We start from the raw sequence: 21,656 nt of genomic DNA on the forward strand, positions 1-21,656 counted from the left end.
GGCATCCCTTTGTATCACCTGCTGGGTGCTGTAGGCTGGTATTCCTGCTTCTATCACTGCTGTGCCTCACCTAAAAGAGATCCAATAGGAAAAAAAATGCTCCTATCTTGCTCTCCAGTGTCTTTAAGTTAGCTAATTTACATTAACTGTTTAAAACCTGGTCTGCAACACTACCAAAAAAACCAAACCTGCACCAGTAAACACCACGGAGCAGGAGTGCCCTGAGGATGCAGCTCTTGGCACATCTCCTGTGCTATTTCACACTGGATGCCAGGATGAGCATGGGTGAGACATCCATGGGCTGGAGTGGAACAAACCTTGACCCTTCTGTGTTTCAGGCACCCACAAGCAGTCTGGTTGCACAAGCTGCTTTGTGTCACCTCCCAGCCAACAGCCCCAGCTGGCTTTCAGGTAGTGGGGAGGAAGCAGCCAGGTGGAACCAGGTTTGAACATCTGCCATGGTTGCCTAAATGACAGGCACTACAGGGATTAGAGATGGCATTTATCCAACTGCAGGAACAGCCTCCCTGCCAAAGAGGGAGCAGAAGTGTCCAGAAGGGCAGAGTTTTCCCCAGGGTAGGTGAGTTGTGCTAGGTTTGAGGGATGTGTTCCTTTATTAAACAGCCTTGGTTCACTTGGTAGTTGGAAAAAAAAATGGAGTAAGATACTGCTTACAGGTATCCTTGATTCCCACACTCCATGTATGTGCCCAGTTGTGGCCTCCTAGCTGTGGCAGGGTACTCTCACCCTGCTCCTGCAAGGACTAGGGACAGGCAGGGCTCCACCACCTCCTCTTGACAGCATCCCTCCAGCTAATGCAGGAGCCACAGCAGTACCCAGCCTTGAACTGGTGCTTAATGGGGGTCACAGGTAGGGTTTTGGGATGCCAAGCACCCACTGCAGAGTCCTCCCCAGGGGGAGACCTCCCCTGGGACTTGCTCACCAGGTAAGCCTAGGACTTCCACCCCTTACCCAAGAAGTGAAAGACCTCGGGGTGAACATAAGCCTTGTCTGGTGTTCAGCCTAGGCTAAATGCCAGGCCTCCAGCTGGTGCCAGGAGCACCAGGCCATGGCATGCTCCCTGCTGCAGGGAGGTGTCAGCATGGAAAGTACTCATGTCCCTAATGGGATGGGAGGGCAGACAGCCCCTGCATCAGTCAAGCAGCACCCCCTGCCCTCTCCTATGTCCCCCCAGGGCCTGGCTGCTGCTCACAGGGGACAAAGAGCAGGGCAGTCCCAAAGCCCAACATTACCAATATCCACTTGCTAGACAGCACTGGGACCAGTGGCAAATGAACTCTGTAGAAGGTATTGAGGCTGCTGCCTAAATTCTAATGGCCTTGTCAGCCAGGGACTGGTCCTCCCACAGCCTCTTCCCCTGCACTTGGTATTTGCCAGTACTTCCTATCACCCTTTCCCTGGTGGAGCCACTGCTCTCGTCATGGCTTTCAGAGCTCTCCATTTCCCAGGGCTGATCCCTGTCCAGAAACGACCCCAAGGCAGAACTGCAGACTCCCCAGGCTGTGCTCAGCTCTGGTGCCCTGCAGCCCCATATGGCTCCTGTCCTTCCTGGCTCATGAACAGTCAAACCAGCAGTGCCAGGAGCTGGGACAAGCGGGTGGCCACTTCCATCCCTGTTGCTTGCTGGGTCTCTGCCAAGCCATGGCTGCACTCCTCACCCTCCCTGCCCACCACCCACAACATGGAAAGCTCATCAACCCCCGTTGTGTGCCTCTGCAAGGCTTCAGCCAGTCAGCACTGAATAATTGATGCTAAGTGGAGCCTGGAGCAGAGCCAACCTGAGGGAGGGAGCAAGCTTTGTGCTGGTTTAGGCTCTGGTCCCAGGATGGAGTGGGGGGAGAGAGATCTGTGTGCTGTGTCCGGCAGCTCTGCGCCCCAGCCAGTTTGGCTGAGGGGCAGTGTCAGAGTTTGGCTGGGCCTGGGAATGTTCCTCCTCTTCGCCCACTGTGCTGCTCACCTGCTGCCATGTCCTGCTGCACTGCTCACGTGCTTCTCCTGTGCTGAAAGGGGCCATGGCAGTGGTGGCTGAGGGTTGCAGAGCAGAGCAAGGGCACACAGAGCACAGGGTGTGCTCCCCCAGCCCCAGCAGCCATGGCTGGGGCTGGTACCTTACATCTGCTAAGCCACAGACTCTGTACTCAACACACAGAGAGCAGGGCCCATCTGCCCTAAGGGGAAAGGAGCTGCACGTGAGGCCAGCCCCATCTGCCTGTCCCAGTTCCCACCATTGCTGGGGGTCCTCTGAGCAGTGTCACCTCCTTCCTACAGCACATCATCTACAAAGCAGCACATGGAGAACAGAACAGCCTGGCAACTGAAAGAGGCAGGTCTGACCCCTTCTCAAACCATCTCCCCAATCCTACAACCTCAGCAGCTGAGGAAGCCCACAGGGCATACACCAGGATCCTGTGCACCTAGAAGGATGTGGACACCAAGACAGTGCAGGAGACAAGCAAACCAGAGGTGAAATAGTATCTCAGTAGTTGACGCAGCAGGTGGTCTCATCCCACAAGCATCCTCACTCACTGGCAGCAGTTACAAATGAGCCCAAGATGGTGATGGAGATGGCTTTGAAGGTACACACAAAGACATGAATCTGAGGGACTGAAGTCACCAAAGCCTGGCTTATTGAGCCCTATTCTTCCACATAGGAAAACAGGCTCCTCCTAAGACACAGAGAAAGGTAAACTAAGAAACTTCCATCTTGGTCCAAAAATGGTATGAGGTCCCTTAGAGGTACCTGTGGATAGACAGGGTGCAATACCACAAGCCCCTGCTTCCAACTATCCCATTAAGAGCCTGAGCCACTCTGGTGCCCTGGAGGCCACAGCCTGGCTCCACATCAGCGCCCAGCCCCTGGGATACCTAAGCCTGCAGACAGACTTAGATAACCTCAGGCAGGCAGTTGCCTGGGGAAGCTGGTTCTTGGAGTGGCTTTGCTTACCTTTATGGCTCCTGGTGGAGGCAGAAAGTGCCACTTGGAAGTACCACTTAGGCTGAAAAGGTCTGCAGCAGTGGCTGTAGTCCTGAAGGGAAACCTGGTCTGCTCCTCTTTACCCAACCAGACTGCAGGTGAGGAGGATGAGGCCAGCATTTAGCCAATGCTTCTCCATAAAACTCAAGCCTTTCATTCAGCTACCCTTGCCACTACCATCACATCTCAGGTCTCACTCCAGCAATGAGCCATTGCTGCCAGCTCCTGAAAACTCAACCAAGGTGCTTGCCAAAGCCTTCAGCAAGCACCATGTGCTCATCTGTTTTGGCGTCACCATCTCTGCTGGCTTAGGAAAATGCTTCTGTGGAAGCCCTGAGAGACCAAAAGGCATGAGATCTGTTCCAGCATTTAATCAGCATCTTTAAGGACTTGTAAGCAATTACCTCAGTTGACTCAGCTGTGATGTCTCTAGAGCCCCAACCCCCCTGTAATAGGGTGTGAGGCTCTTGAACAATGTGAGAGAAAAACATACATTATACATCCTGAGACATGTGTACCTGACCAGACTAGAACAGACCTCGTCAGCTATTCTGTCATTTAAGTACAGGTTCAAAGGTGGTTCTCCTTCATCACAGGAGATGCAGTGTCAACAGATAATCAGTAGGATGACTGAAGCCTTCTCAGAAGTGGTGCTCACACTTGCTGGAGCACAACACCAACTTTAGTTCAGCCTTGCCATGACCAGCTGAAGAGATCACAACAGCCAAACGTGAGCTGATGTGTCAAATATAGCAAAAAGCTTTCCTCTGTGGACTCCTGCAGCTTCTAGCTATGCAACAGGATCAGCCCTTCAGAATAATTGTACATTCTGCTCACCTAAGCTTGTGCCACAGAAGCGGAGTTGAGACAGGCAACAAACTCCTTGTCATAAGGGAAATGACTGCAGCATCCGAAAACTGCATATTCCAGTCCATGTACTTCTAGAACAAATGTGCCTTAAAAAACTATGGGAAAAACCAACTCCAAACCCCACAATTCCTTCTCCAGGCCTACATTCACTCCAGTGAAACTGAAATTCTGACATTACTTTCAGACTTGAGAAGTTCAGCTAGCAAGCAGACAATACATCATGAGCTCATATACTGACGTTCTGCCTGTCATGGCCAGCAAGTTACTGTCCTGTACCCAAATTACCAGCACCAAGGTAATAAGTGAAAAAGCCAAATCCAGAGGAACAGCTCCACCTGAGAGAAGCGATACAATCTGTTTTTTGCCTACAGAAAAGATCAGATCAGATCACAGCTGATGTATCTTACTGCATATTGAAGATCTGTCACGATTCTCCTTCTGGAAACAAAGATGCAGCACTACATTAATACACAATTAAAACATGATTTCCAGAGAAGAGCTGTGGTGTCAAGCTTTTAGCAGCTTTTTGCTCCCAAACTATCTCCAGCTTTCAGCATGGACTTGACCCTAAGCTGGAGTTTCTTGTGATCTTCCAATTAATGCAAAAGGCTAACCAGCTCCTGAGATGGTCATGTTACTGACCAGCACTGTTTGAAAAAGGGTCCTGGCTGCCCTGCTTCTGCTGGGTGCAATCCACAAGGCTGCAAAGACTGGTCTGTGAACTGCCAGACTCAGAATGTTACTCATCAGCTAGGTCCTCCTCAGATGCTTGCTATCTCCAGTTCTACCTCTTACCTGACCACTGGATTTCTGAAATGCTGTCCTGTCATAGCACTGTCCTACCACCTGCACCAAGGTGGAGACCTTGGCTGCTGAAGAACTCTTGGGGCCATTTGCAGAGGCCCAGTGTTTCCTAGCACATCTAGGTCTGCTTTAGCTATACATAAAACAGGACTACAACCAGCTACACCAGAACAAACTGTCAATATCTGAAATCACTTGAAGTGTACAACAGAAGAAAGCTCTGAAGTTTCAACTGAATTCTTCTGCTGAGAAGAAAAGCCTGTCTGGTGCCTGATGGTGACATTGAATGCTGACCTGTGGATGAAACAGCTCATTTTCAGCACCTCTTGGTGCAACAGCCAGGAAGAGTGGTCCAAGGAAGCAACAGTATTTTGCAACTACCAGGTGCTCAAACAAGCTATGATAACATATGTGACTTGACCAGACATGGAGCTTTCCTGAACAAGCTGGAAAACCTTACTCTGAGGAGTTCAGAAACCATTCTGAAAGGGAGATGCTCCCACTTCGGCTTCCTGCTCCCGACCAAGCTGCTGAAGTAGTTTGCATTCTGGCCAGTGTCACTAGCACACCCTCACCAAGACGTGCCAGTTTTTTGTGACTGCAGCTGGTGCCTGCCCTGCAAAGACACCTCATTCCTAGTGCTCCCAGGAGCTCCCCAGGGGAGCTGCTTAACCACAGCTCCCAGTCCTTCACTGTGGCACTTGGCTCCCAACCAGAAATGAGAGAATACTCTCCGTGGTTAGAGCCATCCAGAGTCCAGTCATTGAGAAAGCCCCAGACATAGTGTTAATTCTCATCTGCAGGCCTCCAGATACAGCTATCCCATCCTTCACCAAGGGCCTGGTGAAGGATGGGAGAAATTCTATCACAGATAAAGAGCACTAGGTTCCTAGTGCAGAAACACCACCAAGCGAGGGCTCCCATGTCAACCCACCCCACTAACTGTTACAAGGCTTTCAGTCATCTTCTAGAAGGACAAAGTATCCCTGCCCTCTGCCCCATGCTGCACACAAGTTGCACACAAGTTGCCAACTTAGGAACAAACACCATTCTTCCAGGCTTCACACTTGAAACAACTTAGGTTGGGAGGTTTTCTGGGAGCCTCTGGTCCAGTCCCACCACGTACTACCAGACTCAGCAACTTTAGCACTCCTACAGCACAGGGACAGGCACTGCTGCAAATAGCACACCCAGCTAAAGGCAGGGCAGCTCTTCCCTTGGGCAACTTCTCCCACTCTAGCTGGTATCAGTCCTTCTCCTATGGGAACAGGGTGCCAGGCAGCTGCAGCCAGGGTGGGGGCTGTGCCCCACAGCAGTTCGGGAGCAGGCATGTACAAAAACCCAAGCCATTAGCACAAGTCCTCTCTTGCCCAGGCCAAAAGCAAAGGCAGCACCTCCAAGCAGTATAGGAGTTGAATTTCTGCTGCTTTAATTCTGCTGCTGCCTGGCATGAGGGAGGATGAGGAGTGGGATGGAGGCTATTCACATGGAAACCCCTGGGTGGGCTGTGGCTTTGTGCTGAGGGTGACCAGGGTTTCTGTACCAGTTTTGCCATATGAAGCATGTGACTCACACACCGCCCTCGCCACTCCCAACCCTGACCGGCCTTGGCTGCCAAAGCCAGCACCTCTTCAGGCCTGGGCTAGCCCATGCAGAACAGCTCTCTGCCACACTCAGCTGGATCACCTTCCCCCTTTGGTGCTCTTTATTCTGGATGCCAGCTAAATTAGCATGTGCAATAGCTTGGGAGAGGGAAAGGCAGTGAGTACTGAGCCACCCGCAGTACTGAGCACAGTGCGTCATCTTGGGTCTGCGAGTGAAAAGCACACAGGTCAGAGCTCAGGCAAAAATCACAGAGGAGCAGAGGTGAGCAAAGATGGGGTTCCCAACACATTAGCCCTTATCCAAAACACTCTTACCTACTCTAAACCCAAGACTGGAAGCCTGAATCCTTTAGTCTTGGTTGCTGAGCAGCCAGACAGCTATCTGCAGTGCACGAAAGCCCTTCTCTACGTGCTCACCAGTAATGAAGCCACGCACGGGGCAGATGAGGATTTGCATACTTTTACATGCTGCCAACAGACTAGAACAGCCTGAGGTATATGTACTATACAGGTGTTAGCACTAGCTAGGTGCTGGAGGGGACCAGAAAGGCCTAATTCTACCCTGGAGCACAACACATTATGGAGGTCTTGTGCCAGAAAGAGCTGCCTGGAAAAAAGTCACAGAAGCAACTAACTGGCACCTGCTGAAGTGAACCAGGCTTTTGGATCTCCTCCTCATTGCTTCTTTCTTCCAGGCACTGCATCTGAGGCCATAAAAAAATCACACAAGAACTAGGCTGAAAGCAAGGCACTCAAGTGAGCACCGAGGACAGGCTTGGACTGGTTGGATTCTTCCATCCTACCAAAACTTGGAGCCAGCAGAGTTTCAGGTGGGCTGGAGATGACGGGACCATGACAACAACTTGCTGGAGACAAAGACAAGCTGTCTTGCCCTGAAAGGCAGCTTGTCTTTCCCACCCCAATCACCTTCATGATCTATAGCATGACCTTGGTCTGCGGAGAGCAAATATCAGCACCTTTTCCTCCCTGCCATCCCATCAGCAATCCTTCAGGAGCACCAGCAGCAGCACCCTCTGGAAGGAGAACACAGCCATCAAGATGATTTGTCGAGACCATCAAATAATAATTTACTGTGATTCAATCTGTGGCTTTGTACAGTTGCCGGGGTGGGAGGACGTCAAAGGATGAGGGGATGGGGATAAAAAAGAAAAAATGTTGTTTGCCGCAGGCTTGGGTGAAGTGTGAGATAGTCCTTGGAGGGCTCATGCTCACCCTGTCCTCTTCCTCCTCCTCCTCTCCCCCTCCCCCATATTCCTCCTCTGAATCCGTTTGCTTCTTCCTTTGCTTCACCTCCATCCTTGTGCACTGCACAGTGGGAACCTCTCCAAGACATGGTCCAGTCAGCTGAAACCAGAAGAGGACACTCATTAGCACCCATTCACCATCAGAACCATCGAGGCTGTTTCCATCTTCTCAATTTCCTCACATTTTGGAATGACTCTGCTAGTGCCCACAGAGAAAAGCAAAAGGCTGCACAGGTCTCAGAGGCCTGGGCCTGGCTCAGCAAAGCATCTGCACATCTGCTGAAGGGAATAAGCTTTGGAGTGATGGGTGAGCCCCGGGCACCTCACCAGACCTTCTGCCTCTGCCTGAACCTCCTTGTGGGAAGGGGCACTGTTTGGCAAGATCTTCCCCCCTCCTCCAGGGATGATGGGAACCACAAAGTGAATCCAGGGCAAATGCAACCAAATTTCCCTGGCCACACACCCACCCTTCCCCTCCCCAGATCCCAGCATGTCTTTGCCTCACTTCTCCCTTTGTGCTTTGATGTTCCTCCCTCCCTGCTCTCAGCCACTGCAGCTAGAGTAAGCTGGGGTGTCTGGTTTCCAGTTTCTGTCTGAGCAGAAAAAGACTTGGGCAACTCACAGGGCATGCTCTTTTAAGAGAGAGGAGTGTTTCCAAGAGACTCCTTCCCTCCCCTTCTTGCCCACACCAGTGCTGCCACCGGGCTGTGACAAGGACTAGGCTCCTGACAGTGTAAGGGAGCAGCAGTGTCTGCCAAGCCCATGCTGTCAGCTGTGAGCCAGAGCAGAAACGAGCCTTGAGCTCACATCCCCATCCGGAGGAAACGCTCCTGAACATCTGGAGGACCCAAACATCTGGAAAATCTCCCTTAGTAGTGATAAGTGTGCTGGGCACAGCATTTGGCTCGGCCCCCAGATGACCTCACGTGCCTCAGCTGGGAGCAGAGGGGTGGGGTCCTTGGGTGGTTTTCTGCTCATAGGAAGCAAACAGTGCCAGCATTTTTTGTTTGCTGGGGTTTTTTTTTGGGGGGTGAGGGGTAGGAGGAAGAGCTCTGATGTGCTCACAGCCTTTGGCTCAAAAAGCAATGGAGGCAACCACCAGCTGACCACTTCCACCTTCAGGATACCCTCTTAGCACCATCTCTGGATATAATGCACTTCTCTTTAGGACTCCAGCAGTTGTTTAGAGGGGTGAAGGGCCAATCCAGATGCTTGGGAGACTCCCCAAAAGACATTAAGGGCAATGTTCATGCAGGCTTTTCTCCCACATTCCAGTCCCAGATGTCCTTAGATAGAGATACAGATCTCATCCCCAATTGCCCCTCTCTCCACTTCTGCCATGGAACGAGTTGGTTACACAGACAGATATTCACAGGCCTTTGGTTTAAGACCAGCAGGGACAACAATAGGAGCTCTCCCTGATTGCTATCCAGCAGGATTGCAATGATTTAAATAAACTCATCATAAAAAAAAATAACAAGGAAAGAAAAAGAAGAAAAAGAGGCAAGTGAACATAAACAATCTGAAAAACGCTGTTTCTGGCTCCAGCACACACAATTTATAAAAGCAAAACAGCCCCCTTATGGCTAATTCTCAACATTGCATCAGTTCCAAATATCCCAGGGGAAACATCTAATGGGGAAAACTCTTCTGAGGAACGCAGGACTTTCACAGCAAGACAGGTCTGCTCTACAGCTTTAGGATGAGGCAATTTTCATGAGTGCATTAGAAGGCAATGCACCCACCCAGCTCTTCATCTGAACTCTTCTAGAGCCAGTCTGGTGAGCAGGCATTGAGCTGTACAGCTTCAACACCAGCTTAACTTCTCTTTCAGAGCAGCAACATGGGAACAAGCTTTCTTGGGGAAAGCACAACAAAACATACTTTAAAAAAAAAAAAATCAGTTCTATAGAATCTTGTTTTACAAAATGAGGGGGGAAATTAACAACGCCTTCCTCTCCCACACTTCCCCAGGAAAGTGGGAATTTTGACCATTGCTATTTCAATGAAAAGGTGTTTCATTCAAAAAATATCTGCTGCTGAAATCGTTTCTGCTGCATTTGTTTGCAGACAAGTGCATCTGTAGTCACCACCTGCCCTGCTTCCAACGTATCTCCATGGCACTCCATCGCCTGCTGCCGATATAACCCCACTGCACCACATCTCCTGCTTCCACAACTCACCATAGTCATGATACCACACATTTACAGTTCATGCAGCCAGGGCCACTCTCATCTGGGGGATTCAGCTTGCGCAGTTTATGCTGACGGATTTCCCGCACCAAGGTGTAGAAGGCATCCTCAACGCCCTGGGGAAAAAAGCATCACTCCAAGCAGCTGCCCACTTTGAGAGGGGACAGTGGAGAGAAGAGAGGGCTCTGCTACCCAGCAAGGTGTTCCTAGCTCTGTCTTCCAGCAGTGCAAATTGCAGAGTTAAAGGCAGAAAACCAAGCTGGGGAGACTTAACAAGGACTTAGTGTGGCCCTCGAACAGAGAGCATGATTGAATGAGCAACCACGAGGTCAAAGAGCTCTCAAGTCCCTGAGTTTCATCAGCTTTCAGCAGTCTAAATGAGGTCTACCACCAAGAGAAAAGCCACCACTGGACCACTGAAGGTGTCAGCTGTTCCATTTCCACCTTTGTGCTCTGGGAGCCCCACATGGTCCTTCCAGCACTGGTATATTCTGCCTGTAGGTCTGCCAAAATAGATGACGGATGAGGTTAGCCAAGGCCCCTGAGCTTAGCTGACCTGCAATGACTTATGGGGGTTATTCCAGAGCCTGGGAGAAAGGCCTTAGAAAGTATCACTGCTGCCAGAGCATGAATTACGCATTTCTCCAGGCTGGAGGCTCAAGCCCAGACTGGGGAGAGAACATCCTGACGGAGCACTTAGCCTTGAAGAAGCAACGAACCCCAGCCCTTGCACCCATCTGTCTGCAAGCTGTTCCTGCCATTCCAGGGCAGCAATAGAGAAAAGAAAACAAGAAGAACATTTTGTTTAAAACCCTCCTCCTACCTGTCTGGTTTTGGCAGACGTTTCTATGTAGGGGATCCCGTAACTCCGGGCCAGGTCCTGCGCTTGCCGAGTCTCCACTGTCCGGGCTGGTAGGTCGCATTTATTCCCCACCAGCACCATAGGAACATCATCTGAGTCTTTCACCCTCTTGATCTGCTCCCTGAAACAGGAAGAAGTGACAAAGTAAAGGGAGAAAAGGCATCAGGGGCAGCTCCAGAACAATCCCCACCAGCTTCTTTGTCAAGAATCAACAGCTACGCCTTGCTCCTGTCAAGTGCTTTGTGTTGGGCTTTCAGGAAAATGTAAATGACTATGGCACACAAGTGAATAAAAAGCAAAATAGCTAGGGCACTTTTGGAAATGAAAACTAAACATACTTCTGCTCTTTAACTGCAATTATTTACAAAACAACTCGAATTATGATAAACTATATTAAGAAATGACCTTAAGATAGTTTAAGCTAAATAAAAATGAATTCTCGAGCAGTTACCTGTACTACTACCAACATTTTAGATCAAGTAATCTCCCCAAAATGGGGATAAAAACAATAAAAAATCAACTGCAATCAGAATTTGCTGAGCTGATAGAGCAGCTTTTGGTAGCTGTAACCTTTTCTGCAGATGCACAGGCAGTATTTGCTCCCTCTCAGTTTGGTTCAGGTCATTCAAAGTTGAGAAACCAATTGGGAACTAAAAAAACTGTAATGCTCACTTCTTCATTCCAACCTTGGATCTAAAACTAGGTGGGCGAGGATGAGATCTACCACTTCTAAAACTCTTAAAGTCCATTATGACCACAAGCAATCCATTCAATTCCCTTCTGATAGATAATAACTTCCTTTGCTTAATAAATCATTTAACTTTAGCTTTTTTTTTTTTGCTCATGCATCAAGAACATTTAACATGGTTTTATTAAACTAATAAAAGCATTATTTAAAATGCCAATTTCTGCATTTTAATTTAATGCAAATTTCCATCCAAAGGCAGCTGGACATGTATCACATACAAAAGAATCAATTATCTTTTTTTAATGAAGTAGAACATAGAAATGAAGTCTAACTATATGCATGATATGCCATAAAGCCATTTAAATGTTCCATGTAACATCCTGATCAGCAAATGCAAGTACTAAATTTAGTGCACAGGCTACACTTAGCTGAAAAGAGATATCTTCAAATGGTTACTAACCAGGAAGAGCCAGCATTTCTCTGGGGAATATTCTTTAAAAGTGCAAACACAAAGAGCAGAGGCTGAAGGAGATGAAAGCCAGTGATTTAAACCACGATCATGATGACTTGAAATAGTGCCATCCTGCAAGCAATTCACAGGCACCAGTCCCAGCACAAGGATGAATGTTGCTTAATCCCTCAGGTGCTTTAGGAAAATCCCATCCTTTGTCCTCCAGTTTAGCTAAAACAAGCCAAATTAGTCCACCTGTGCAGCTATTACACTGAACAGCCTGCTCACTGAGACTGAAACAGCTCAGAGCAGCACCTCTGGACTATGGAGCAAGGAAAGGCTGTGCTGTGCTTGGAACAACAGGATTACTGGAACGGCAGTTTATGGTGGGGGACTGGGGTACACAGTCCCTTGGTGGGCAGTGGACAGAGCAGGGACAGGCAGAGCCATCTCTTGCATCCTCTGCAAGTGCCTCCCATCACAGCCAAGCCTCAGAAAAAGGCACAAGGCAGAGTGGTCCCTCCCTAAGCATCGGGATAAACAGGAAAGATTCCTGCTGTGTTTGTATCAGCTCCTTACCTCTCCAGCTCTGCAGGGGTGATGTCAGCAAGGAGAAGTGGGATGAGTTACTCAGGTGCTGCCAAAGCAGGACCATGTCGGGATGAGGTCCCTGCTTTGTCACCGCTTCCCCGTACATTGTCTTGGGCAAATTACCTCGTTGAGGTCCTGATTCCCCTCCTGCTCAGTCTTTGCCCTGGTTGAAACCAAGCTCCAAAGGGGCAGGACTGCTTTTCCCTGCATGTGTGCAGCTGGCAGACTACAGCCTCATCACAAGGGCAGACAGCAGAGCAAGCAGCCCTCCCTGCCCTTCTCAGCCTCCTCTCCCAGCTCCAGGGCCCAGCAGAAGTCCCGGAGATCGATTGCACTAACAAAGCAATTCCACTAATTAGGGAGGGAAAGGAGGGGGTCATACAGGATCAGCTCTCTCTTTAGTCACCATAAACACTTAAACATTACATTACCGAGTCCCCAAAGGCCACAAGGAATCCCTTCAGATGGGCTTTATTGGAGTCACTGACATTAGCCGTCTGCTCCGTCTCTTCCCTGGGGAATGGCCACTTGAGCTAATTGTCTTTGCTGGCAGCCAGTGCTTACACCACTGGGCCTGATCTAAAAGGGTGGGCAGGAGGGTGCAGAGGCAAGGCCTCCCCTTTGCACAGGGCAAGAGGAAAAGGGCCCTTCCCAGGATACTGACCTGTACTGGTGAATATCTTCAAAGGACTTGGTGTTGTTGATGGCAAAGACACACAGGAATCCTTCCCCTGTTCTCATGTACTGGTCTCTCATGGCACTGTACTCCTCTTGCCCTGCGGTGTCCAAGATGTCTAACAAGCAGGTCTCTCCATCAATGACTACTTGCTTTCTGTAGGAATCCTGAAGGCCACAAGAGGGAGAAAAGGGAGGAGGATGCATTAAGAGAGGGCTTGAGTCTGGCTAAACAAAGGGATGCAGCAAGTGCATCCCTGGGAAGATGCCAGGTCACGCTCGGCCTGCGTTTAGCTTCCATTAAAGAGACAACTCAATCTGTTTCAAAAACGAGAGGAAAAGGAAAAATAATAATAAAAAAAAAAACAACCAACCAAAACAAAACAAAAAAACACAAAGGAAAAAGGGAGTAGCTAAGCAGGTTTCTCCTGGTCTGTTTGAGCCACAGAGAAGACAGCTCCTGGCTTGCTCTCCACATTCCCAGCCCTGCCTCTGGCAGACCAGGCACAGCTTCATCTCTACCACACTGCACAACCCTCGGCAACTATTTCCTAAGCATTATTTAGTCCCAGTTCTAATCCCTTCTGCTGCCACCCTGCTTGGGTGCTGGAAGGGGACACTAAGGAGAGGAGGCTCCAGCCAGCCAGGGCTTCCAGCCACCATCTGTAATCTGCAGGACTAGAAGGTGTTTAAAGTGACCTGGCAATCCAGTGCCTCCAATGCATCTTAGATCAGGCACTGGAGGCAATATGCCACCAGTAAGGTTGCAGACTGGGTTTGATGGTAAACCTCTTCCTTAAACATGAGAAAAAAAATAAAATAAAATCATGCTGTGAGCTGGGTGTTTCCCACAACCAGTCTGTGCCCAGAGGGCTCCAGGAGAGGCAAGAACTATCCAGGCAGGTCCTTTCAAGTTGGGGGTTTTCCCTGCAGCAGAGGCAATCACAACTTATCACAGATGTGAGGAGGCCTGGAAATCACCTAGGGCATCCCTCAAAAGGTTTTATTTTGAAGGCAGGCTTCTCAAAGCACTGCTCCTTCCCACCATGCCTCTCCCCGTGCTCAGTCCCATCGGCAGGGATGCTGCTGGGGCAGCCCCTGCATGGAGGACAGCCTCCTCCCTCTCTAACAGCCATCCCCTGTGGACAGTGCAGCATCCTCAACCCCCAGCAAGAGAAAGAAGCCAAAATGAAAGATATGAAAAAGGTGCAAGTCAGCGGTATGACCACAACAGTGCTTTGCAACCACTCGCAGAGGCTACGGCTGCAGTTTAAAATTAATTCAAATGTCGGCTGCTCTTCCAGTGACCACAACAATGTTATCAGATGAGCTTTGCAGGTCTGCAGACAAACAGCCGACACAGCAAAGGTCACAACAGGACCAACAGCAGCACAGGAAGGGAATGGGGCCAACACAGCCTCCATCCTTTGGTTCATTACTAAACAACATCATTTGCTGGGACTAATTAAAGTCTTTCCTCACCTTGCAGAGAGGGCTGTGAAATCAGAGATGAGATCTGCTCTGCCACGACCTTCTCAGCTGTGCCTTCCCAAAAAGTGGACTGCTGACCCATTGAGAATAAGCACCGAGTGATGGGCTGGCTTCCAGCCAACCACTCTGAAGGCAACTGGCAGGCTGCCCTGCAGGAATGTGCTCCCGTTTCTAATCAATAATGTATCTGGAGCCTCCTTGGTGCAAGGGGACCCTAGTGCCTGCTCTGCCCAGCAAGGCATCCTCCCACCCCTGCACCTTGGCTTGTGTACAGAGGACCAGGCTCTTGGCACACGTGTTCACAATTAATTGCCAAGTCCCCTGTTATAGGAGGTCTCTCAAGCATACAGCATGCAGATGGAGGAGAGATCCCACACCTCAGCTCAGGTCATCAACAGGCTGCCCGTGAGGCCAGCTAGCTTGCTTAAAGGCAAAAGCATTAACTGCCTTGCAGAGGATGCTTTGCTTCCTGCAAAGGAAGGGGACAAGCTCTCCCCATCATTGCTTTCTGTGCAGCTTCATCCAAACCCTGTCTCAGGATGGCAGTTCAGCCACACTGCCAGGTGACCTGGCTGCCACTGCAGGGGTAGCTGCCACCAGCCCACATCAGCACCCTGCCTCAATGCTCCTCTGCAGCCCCTCATATCCTACCCTACCTTCATGCAGAGGGGAAAGCAGCCAGATGCAGCTGTGAAGTGCCAGGCAGCAGAAACAACATCTGTCTGGCGTTCAAGACTCAGGATCCCAGGCAGATGCTGGGAGCATCCCGGATGTGCTGGGGGTCCAGGCCAAGACGTCCACTTGTCAAACGCTACAGTCAGGATATGATCAGAGGCTTGGGAAGCCCACTACTAGCCAGCTGCTAGAAGCTGGAAGATGAACCAAAGAATTTCTCAACACAGTGAAATTCTTTACTCCATCCCTGCTTATTCACCACGGGACAATGCCAGTAGCATACATTTCCTTGGAGCCCCGGCCCTCCTGTTCCCAAAATCAAGGTCTTAAGGTTTGTCAGCAGTAAAAGAGTAGGCATGAGAACATGTGCTGTCGTGGGTTGGACAGTGTTGAGTTACAGGGCCAAACGTTTGCAATAGTGAGTCAGGAGGGCAGGAGGGGAGCAGGCATCCAGTGAGGGTCTCTGCCCCAGACAGGGGACAAAACCCTCCTGCCCTGGGGAGCATCTTCTCAGTGCACCTTGACCCACTCACTTGACCCCTTTGCAGCACAACCCGAGCTCAGTCCATTTGGGTGACAGGCAATGCCTTTGCTCCATGCACATATACTCTTCTTTGCCCCCTTTTATCCTGCTCGTTTCAGCATTGCTGTGCTGCTTGTTAGCTGGCTGAACAGTCATAGTCAGCTCCTGGGCACGATCCAAAGCAGCTTAGTCACAGGAGGGTGGTTTGTTGGTCACATTTGGATGGCTGGCAGGTAGCTTTCTGTGTGTCCTAAATCCCCATAAAATGAAGCATAATTAAAAGAAGTCTCCTAAAATGTATGAGAAGATGGCTGGGGTAGCAGGGGAAGGGAAGTATAACCAAGGGAGCTGCAAAGGCATCAGGGTTGGTGGGACCTGCAGGTGGAAAAGTACCAGGGGCGAGAGGGCTAAAGAGCTTTTGGAAGAGGAGAAGAACAGAATGGGGCTGGAGGGAACAAGGGAGGAGAGAGTAGGCATCTCCCGGGGCACTGCAGGAGTGGGTAGGGTGAGGAGGGTGTGCTGGGAAATGCCATGCAAGGTTTACATTCCCCACTGCCTGTTTACATGGAGAAAATTCCCTGCAGGGTACATACAAGGGGCAGGCAGCTGGAGACAAAAAACACAGGATGCCAAAACCCAACACATCACAGGGTGAGAGCTGCCTCTGCCCACCTAAGGTCCAAGAGAGGACTCATCCATGCAGATGTCTCCCCAGGGAGGCTGCTCTCCACCAGCAGCTCTTGCTGAAAACAACCTGGAATGGGTTTCTAAGAAAAGTATACAGTGCTACTGGGGATGAGCACATGAGGAGAGAGGAGCTGGAGAACAAGGCAACTGCATCCATAAGCAAGGAGACTCAGGAGCCCTTAAATTAAATTCCAGTCTCTGCCATGGACTTTCTAGGTGACCTTGGCCAAATGACATAATAGCATGTGCTTTTTAAGTGCTTTCCCTCCTTCCTGTCTGTAGGATTGTAAGACTATTTCAGCCTTTCTACCAAGCCTTGTCTTGCTTGTTTATTTAAGTTGTAAGCTCTTCAGAGTGGGGACTACACATACAACACCTACCAGAATAGATTTCTGGTCCCAGCTGGGGCCTTTAGCCATTATGATAATAATAACTGCGGCAACCACAGCTGTATTTATATGCATCTGGCAGAGAATTCTTTAGGACTGCAGACAGGGAGGTCATTGTCCAAGAGACATGACAGAGCTGCAATTTGCCTTCCCAGGATGGACTTACTCCTTGTGCAGAGCAGCAGCTGCTACCCACATCTCCCCCAACAAAGGTGTAAGTCACATAGAGGCTAATTAACATGCCACTAGTTGCAGTGATAGCAGACAGAGAATGGAATATGTTTTTAAAAAGTAAAAAAAAAAAGAATAGTGTAATGGATATTGAAGACCAGATCCCCCTCTACCCCCATACAGCCTGTGAAGACCACAGGGTCCCTGCTTGCTTCCTCAGGAAGTTTGCTGAGCTAGACAGGTCAGAGCTACCATCCACATTGACTGCGAAACCCACACATCAACCTCTAACTCCTGGCGATGAAGCAGAGGCAGCACTCTGTGAACCACAACAGTTCAGCTGCTTGGCACATCTCAAACTGCAGGACATACATAATACAACCAAGCTCTGGTAAAATCCATTTCATCAGTAAATCTCAAAATATCCTGCAGAAAAAGTCAATATATTTACTCTGATTTGACAGGAGGAGAAATGGAAGCACAGGCACAAAATGGCTCTTCAATCCCAAACCTTTAATCCCTCCCTATGCTGTCATCTCATCAGAAAAGAGGACTTTTTTGCTGCCTCTCAGCACCTGCCCAGCTCTGCCTGCTTCTGCTGCCTCCTGTGTCATCTCTCTTCAGCAGACATCACTGTCCTTCTGCAGGAGACACAAATCGGTCACTGTGACCTCTCAACACAAATGTAGTGACTCAGAATAGCTCTGCAAAGCAGACGAACATTCCTAATCAAGTTCAGACTTGAGACCAAACTGAGTATGCTCTGGGTTGGAGACAAGGTGGAAAACAGCAAGAGGAAAACATGCAGACAAGACAGACCCTGTGCCCAGAGCCACTTACCTCTATCGTGGGGTCATACTCATCAACAAAATGGTTCTGAATGAGCTGTATCGTCAAAGCACTTTTCCCAACACCACCTGCTCCCACCACCACCAGCTTGTATTCAGTCATCTTCCAGCTGACCCCAGCTCAGGACTTCCAGGAGCACCACCACCTGCAAGGAGAAACATGGTCACCATGTTAGGAGAAGTTACTTTAACATGGGCAAAATAATCCATCAAACTGAATAAAAAACTATGTTTATCTTGTGGCATGTTGCAATCCTTCAGCCTGACAGTCTGAATGCAAACTTCACAGATTCCCTGAGCAAACTTCAAGAGGTGTTACTGATGAGAAGACAGAGGTACATGCAGTGTAAATCAACCCCTAAAGTAATCAATTTAAGAGGTCTGGTTTTGCAGAAGTGTTCAGTGTTGTCCCTGATTTATCTTACCTCAAGATGACAATCATTTGATAGATTTGAAACCCTTGGACAATGAGGTTGGGATGTCAATTCCCACAGGAGCAGGGAAAAACATCCAGCCCCACCCAAATATGCTGTTACTGCCATGTCTTACACCCTCAAGGCTGCATTAAGCCTCAAACCACATGGCAGGTTTGAGACAGTGGCACATCCACACCCATTGCCCATCCTCCAGCTAACGGTGCCTCCCACTGTGCTGGCCATCAGAGAGGGAGGCCGGCAGAAGGGGCACCCCTGCTCCTGAGAGATGAAGTTGGCATGCCCAACAGGGAATAAAGAGCTGCTGCCATGAAAAGCTCTAACTGAGAAATGATGACTAGGGCCAGGATGAGCAAACTGCACTTCTGCAGTACTGTGTACTTGCTACAGCCCGTCAGCAGGAGAAAATTCACATCCCCCCAGCTCCTCCCTTAAACTTCTGCTCCAAGCCCACTGAGAAAGAGGAACTATTGCAGGAAGATTACAAAATCTCAAAGGTTTAAATAGAAATCCATCCTCATTGGACTGTAGGCCCTGCCCTCTGAAAGTCACTCCAGGGTCCAACACTCATTCTCAGCTGCCATCTGCAAGCTCTGGGGAAAGCACCCAAAATGCAGCAGGTAGCAGGAAGACAAGCTCTCAGTTCCCCATGACAGTCAGCCTTCAACGCTGCCTGCAACGCTACTGCACGTGGATTAGAACACGCTCCTTGTCCCCACCCCAGACAGTTAAATCACTCAATCCTCCTCCCAAGGCTTGCCAGCCCTGCTCCCAAAACTCTGGAAGCTGGTACGAACTGTGCCAGCAACGGCCACTCTAGACCCAGACTGCATTTAATGCATTTGCTAACGCAGCAGAAATCTAATGGCAAGGAGGCCAGAACCTTTTGCCTTCAATCCCCACCTGACTGCAACTCTAAACCACTCTGACAGCTCCATCACCCACTCGAGCTGGGAGCAGTCGGACACAAACACCTCTTCCCGAAGCCCGTTTCTGAGCTGCTGTCTCCGTAGTCGGAAGGCAAACAAAGCTCATGCCCTTCTCAGCACCCAGGATACTAAAGAGAGACAAAGGAGGGGGTGCCAAGGAGCAACCAAATAACAAACATGATGCCACCCTAACCCTAACCAGGACCTCTGGTTGCTGTGCTGCTCTTCACTGCTGGAGAAGCAGTAAAACACCATGGAAAAGTGGTGATGGGAGGGGGAAAATGAAGTGTAAATAATGTCATACCCTAAGTGCCTACCCAAATGTGCCACTTTTTCCTGGGAAAGTCTGATCTGCCTCTGTTCTGGCAGCCAAGGAAGAGATGCAGACTGAAAACAAGACTACAGGAAAGAACCTAAGCGCATACATTGCTCTGCTCCATTAATGCACACCCTCACGTCTGTGACCTTCTCACATACTCTGCTTCTCAGGGACAAGAGAGATGCCCACCCCAGGCTTCTTATCTCTCTGGGCAGAGACAATTATCATGAGGGACAGTGACAGGATAAAATGGGGACTGAGGAACAAATGCTGACTGACCATCTCCACCAACACTGCTGGCCAGGAGGGGATCGCTCCTGCAGCAAACAGCTTCACTGCTGAACACAGAGGGGTCTTGAGGGTCTGAAGAAACTCTGCAACCAGCTCCCATCTTTCATTACAGAGCAGGGAGATCTGCAGCCCCCAGCAAAACACATGGTGGCTGTAAATAAAGGCCTGCAGTGGCTACAATGGACCTTGCTCTGTATCTGATGCTGATGATGAAGCAGTTGCCACTATGATGCTCAAGGACTACACAACTGCCCAGGCCTATAGGACTTGCTATAAGGCAGTGAGAAAAGCCTTGACTCAATACAGGGAGGAGAAGACATGAGTTCTCAAGGAGGAAGTCCTCCCTCAAGACCAGCACAGCGGAAGACATTGCCTATCCCTTCAGAAGACCCCTAGCCCATGCAGCCACACCAGCCTTCTGGTCCACACTGCAGCAGGAGGTGGGGGCCACGTGGTCACCCATGTCAGCTTAAGGGTCTTACTCTGCTCAGGACCACAGGTGAGCTCCACTGCACAGCAGAGGGGCAGCCACACACCAGCAAGCCCTGCACATCACCACCTTAGCCCAGAGCTTTGAGATCTGGCTCCTCCAGAGAAACACAGACCCACATCTTCCTGCTCCACACCCACCCAAGAGGCAGGGGAAATGAGAGGGGCAAAGGACCTATTGCTAATGCGTTACTCATGGCCAGCAGACAGACAATTTACACACAAGAACTCTGCAACAGTTGGTGTTTGCTCACGCCATACCTAGAAGGTGCCAGTCTCAGCTAACTCTTCACTGCTCTGCATGCCATCCCTGCCCCAACAATGGCAGAAGAGATTCTGCAGCTTGCAGAGGATAGCAAGTCCAGCCTACCCACCCATTTCCTACCATTGCTGCAAAACATGTCCTAATGCAGAGCGAGAGTGTGGGGAATGATGGACAGCTCTGGGCATGAGAGCTGCCCGAATTAACATGTGTTAAAATCAACGTTCAGATGAGCTTGCTTCCTTTCCCAAAGAATCCACAATGCAAACTCCTCACAAGCAGCATGCACACCCAACTGCACATCAGAACATGTGCAAATGCCACAAAAGAAGCAACCTGGCCAAAGGCTGTAAGGAAAGCAGGAATTTCCATATGGCCAAACTCTGCTAAGATTGGGCAGCCAATCTTATCCTTAAGTTGACCTTACCAACACCATCTCACAGCTCCCCATCACGCTTTTTGCTCCTCAACATGGGAAGAACAAGGCTTCTCATCAATGCACACATGGTTTCAACAAAGGCGTGGCTGTACCTCAATGCCACATGAACATCACCACCCCCACCACAGAGGCTGGTTCATGGAAAAGCCATCCCAAAGACAATGTTTCTGGCTTCCTAAAATCCAGAAGCAGAGAAGAGAGCATGGGGCTCCTGTCAGAGCAACTGTAACAGACACCCCAAATTCTCATGCTGGGGACACACCAGATGGACGTTTACAGACTGTTGGTGGTTGTGAAAGCTTCTCCTGATGTGAGGATTTCCAGTTTCTATTACTCTGCAGCTAAGACAGAGCCCACACAGAGCTGACCACAAAATTACAGAGGGAAACACAAAAGCACAGCCTCCCAGTTCCACACAGAGCAGGAACAGAGTTTCTTCCATCTTCTGCAGCTTCTTCCATTCTTCGGCAGATCTGAAAGGTCTGATCCAGGTCACCACTTAGTGTTTCCCCTGCCTATCCAAGTTTATCACCTCTGCAGTACTCAGCTACTGCACACCCCAAAAGCCACAAAGAGCTGTCAAGCAACAGCTGAGTGAGATGGCAAGGAGGAGAGCCACTCGGGAGCATCATCTCGAAAGAGGAGAGCTGAAATCCACATGCCAAGCCAACAGCCCCAGCATGGAGCGGGAGCTGCTGCTGCTGTATTTCCT

At 49.8% G+C, this 21,656-nt stretch overlaps 1 protein-coding gene across 1 annotated transcript; it reads right to left on the reverse strand.

Annotated features, from left to right (window-relative positions):
• Positions 1 to 7,336: 7,336 nt before the first annotated feature.
• On the reverse strand, positions 7,337 to 17,927 carry HRAS (HRas proto-oncogene, GTPase). The gene is made up of 5 exons (XM_018082034.1): positions 17,774 to 17,927; positions 12,987 to 13,165; positions 10,554 to 10,713; positions 9,722 to 9,846; positions 7,337 to 7,638 (listed from the first exon to the last, which is right to left on the reverse strand). Exons 1-4 carry the CDS (start codon positions 17,882 to 17,884, stop codon positions 9,727 to 9,729), a joined length of 570 nt encoding a protein of 189 aa, XP_017937523.1. The 5' UTR covers positions 17,885 to 17,927; the 3' UTR covers positions 7,337 to 7,638; positions 9,722 to 9,726.
• Positions 17,928 to 21,656: the final 3,729 nt, after the last annotated feature.

This window comes from Manacus vitellinus, unplaced genomic scaffold (genome assembly GCF_001715985.3).
Source record: "Manacus vitellinus isolate BGI_N305 unplaced genomic scaffold, ASM171598v3 scaffold_59_pilon, whole genome shotgun sequence".
NCBI classification, from domain to species: domain Eukaryota; kingdom Metazoa; phylum Chordata; class Aves; order Passeriformes; family Pipridae; genus Manacus; species Manacus vitellinus.

Coding starts and splice junctions, on each gene's coding strand:
- HRAS (XM_018082034.1), bottom strand. CDS start 17,884: ATGACTGAATACAAGCTGGTGGTGGTGGGAGCAGGTGGTGTTGGGAAA. Junction 13,166..17,773: donor AGTATGACCCCACGATAGAG/GTAAGTGGCTCT, acceptor TGTGGCCTTCAG/GATTCCTACAGAAAGCAAGT. Junction 9,847..10,553: donor CGTCTGCCAAAACCAGACAG/GTAGGAGGAGGG, acceptor TTTTTTCCCCAG/GGCGTTGAGGATGCCTTCTA.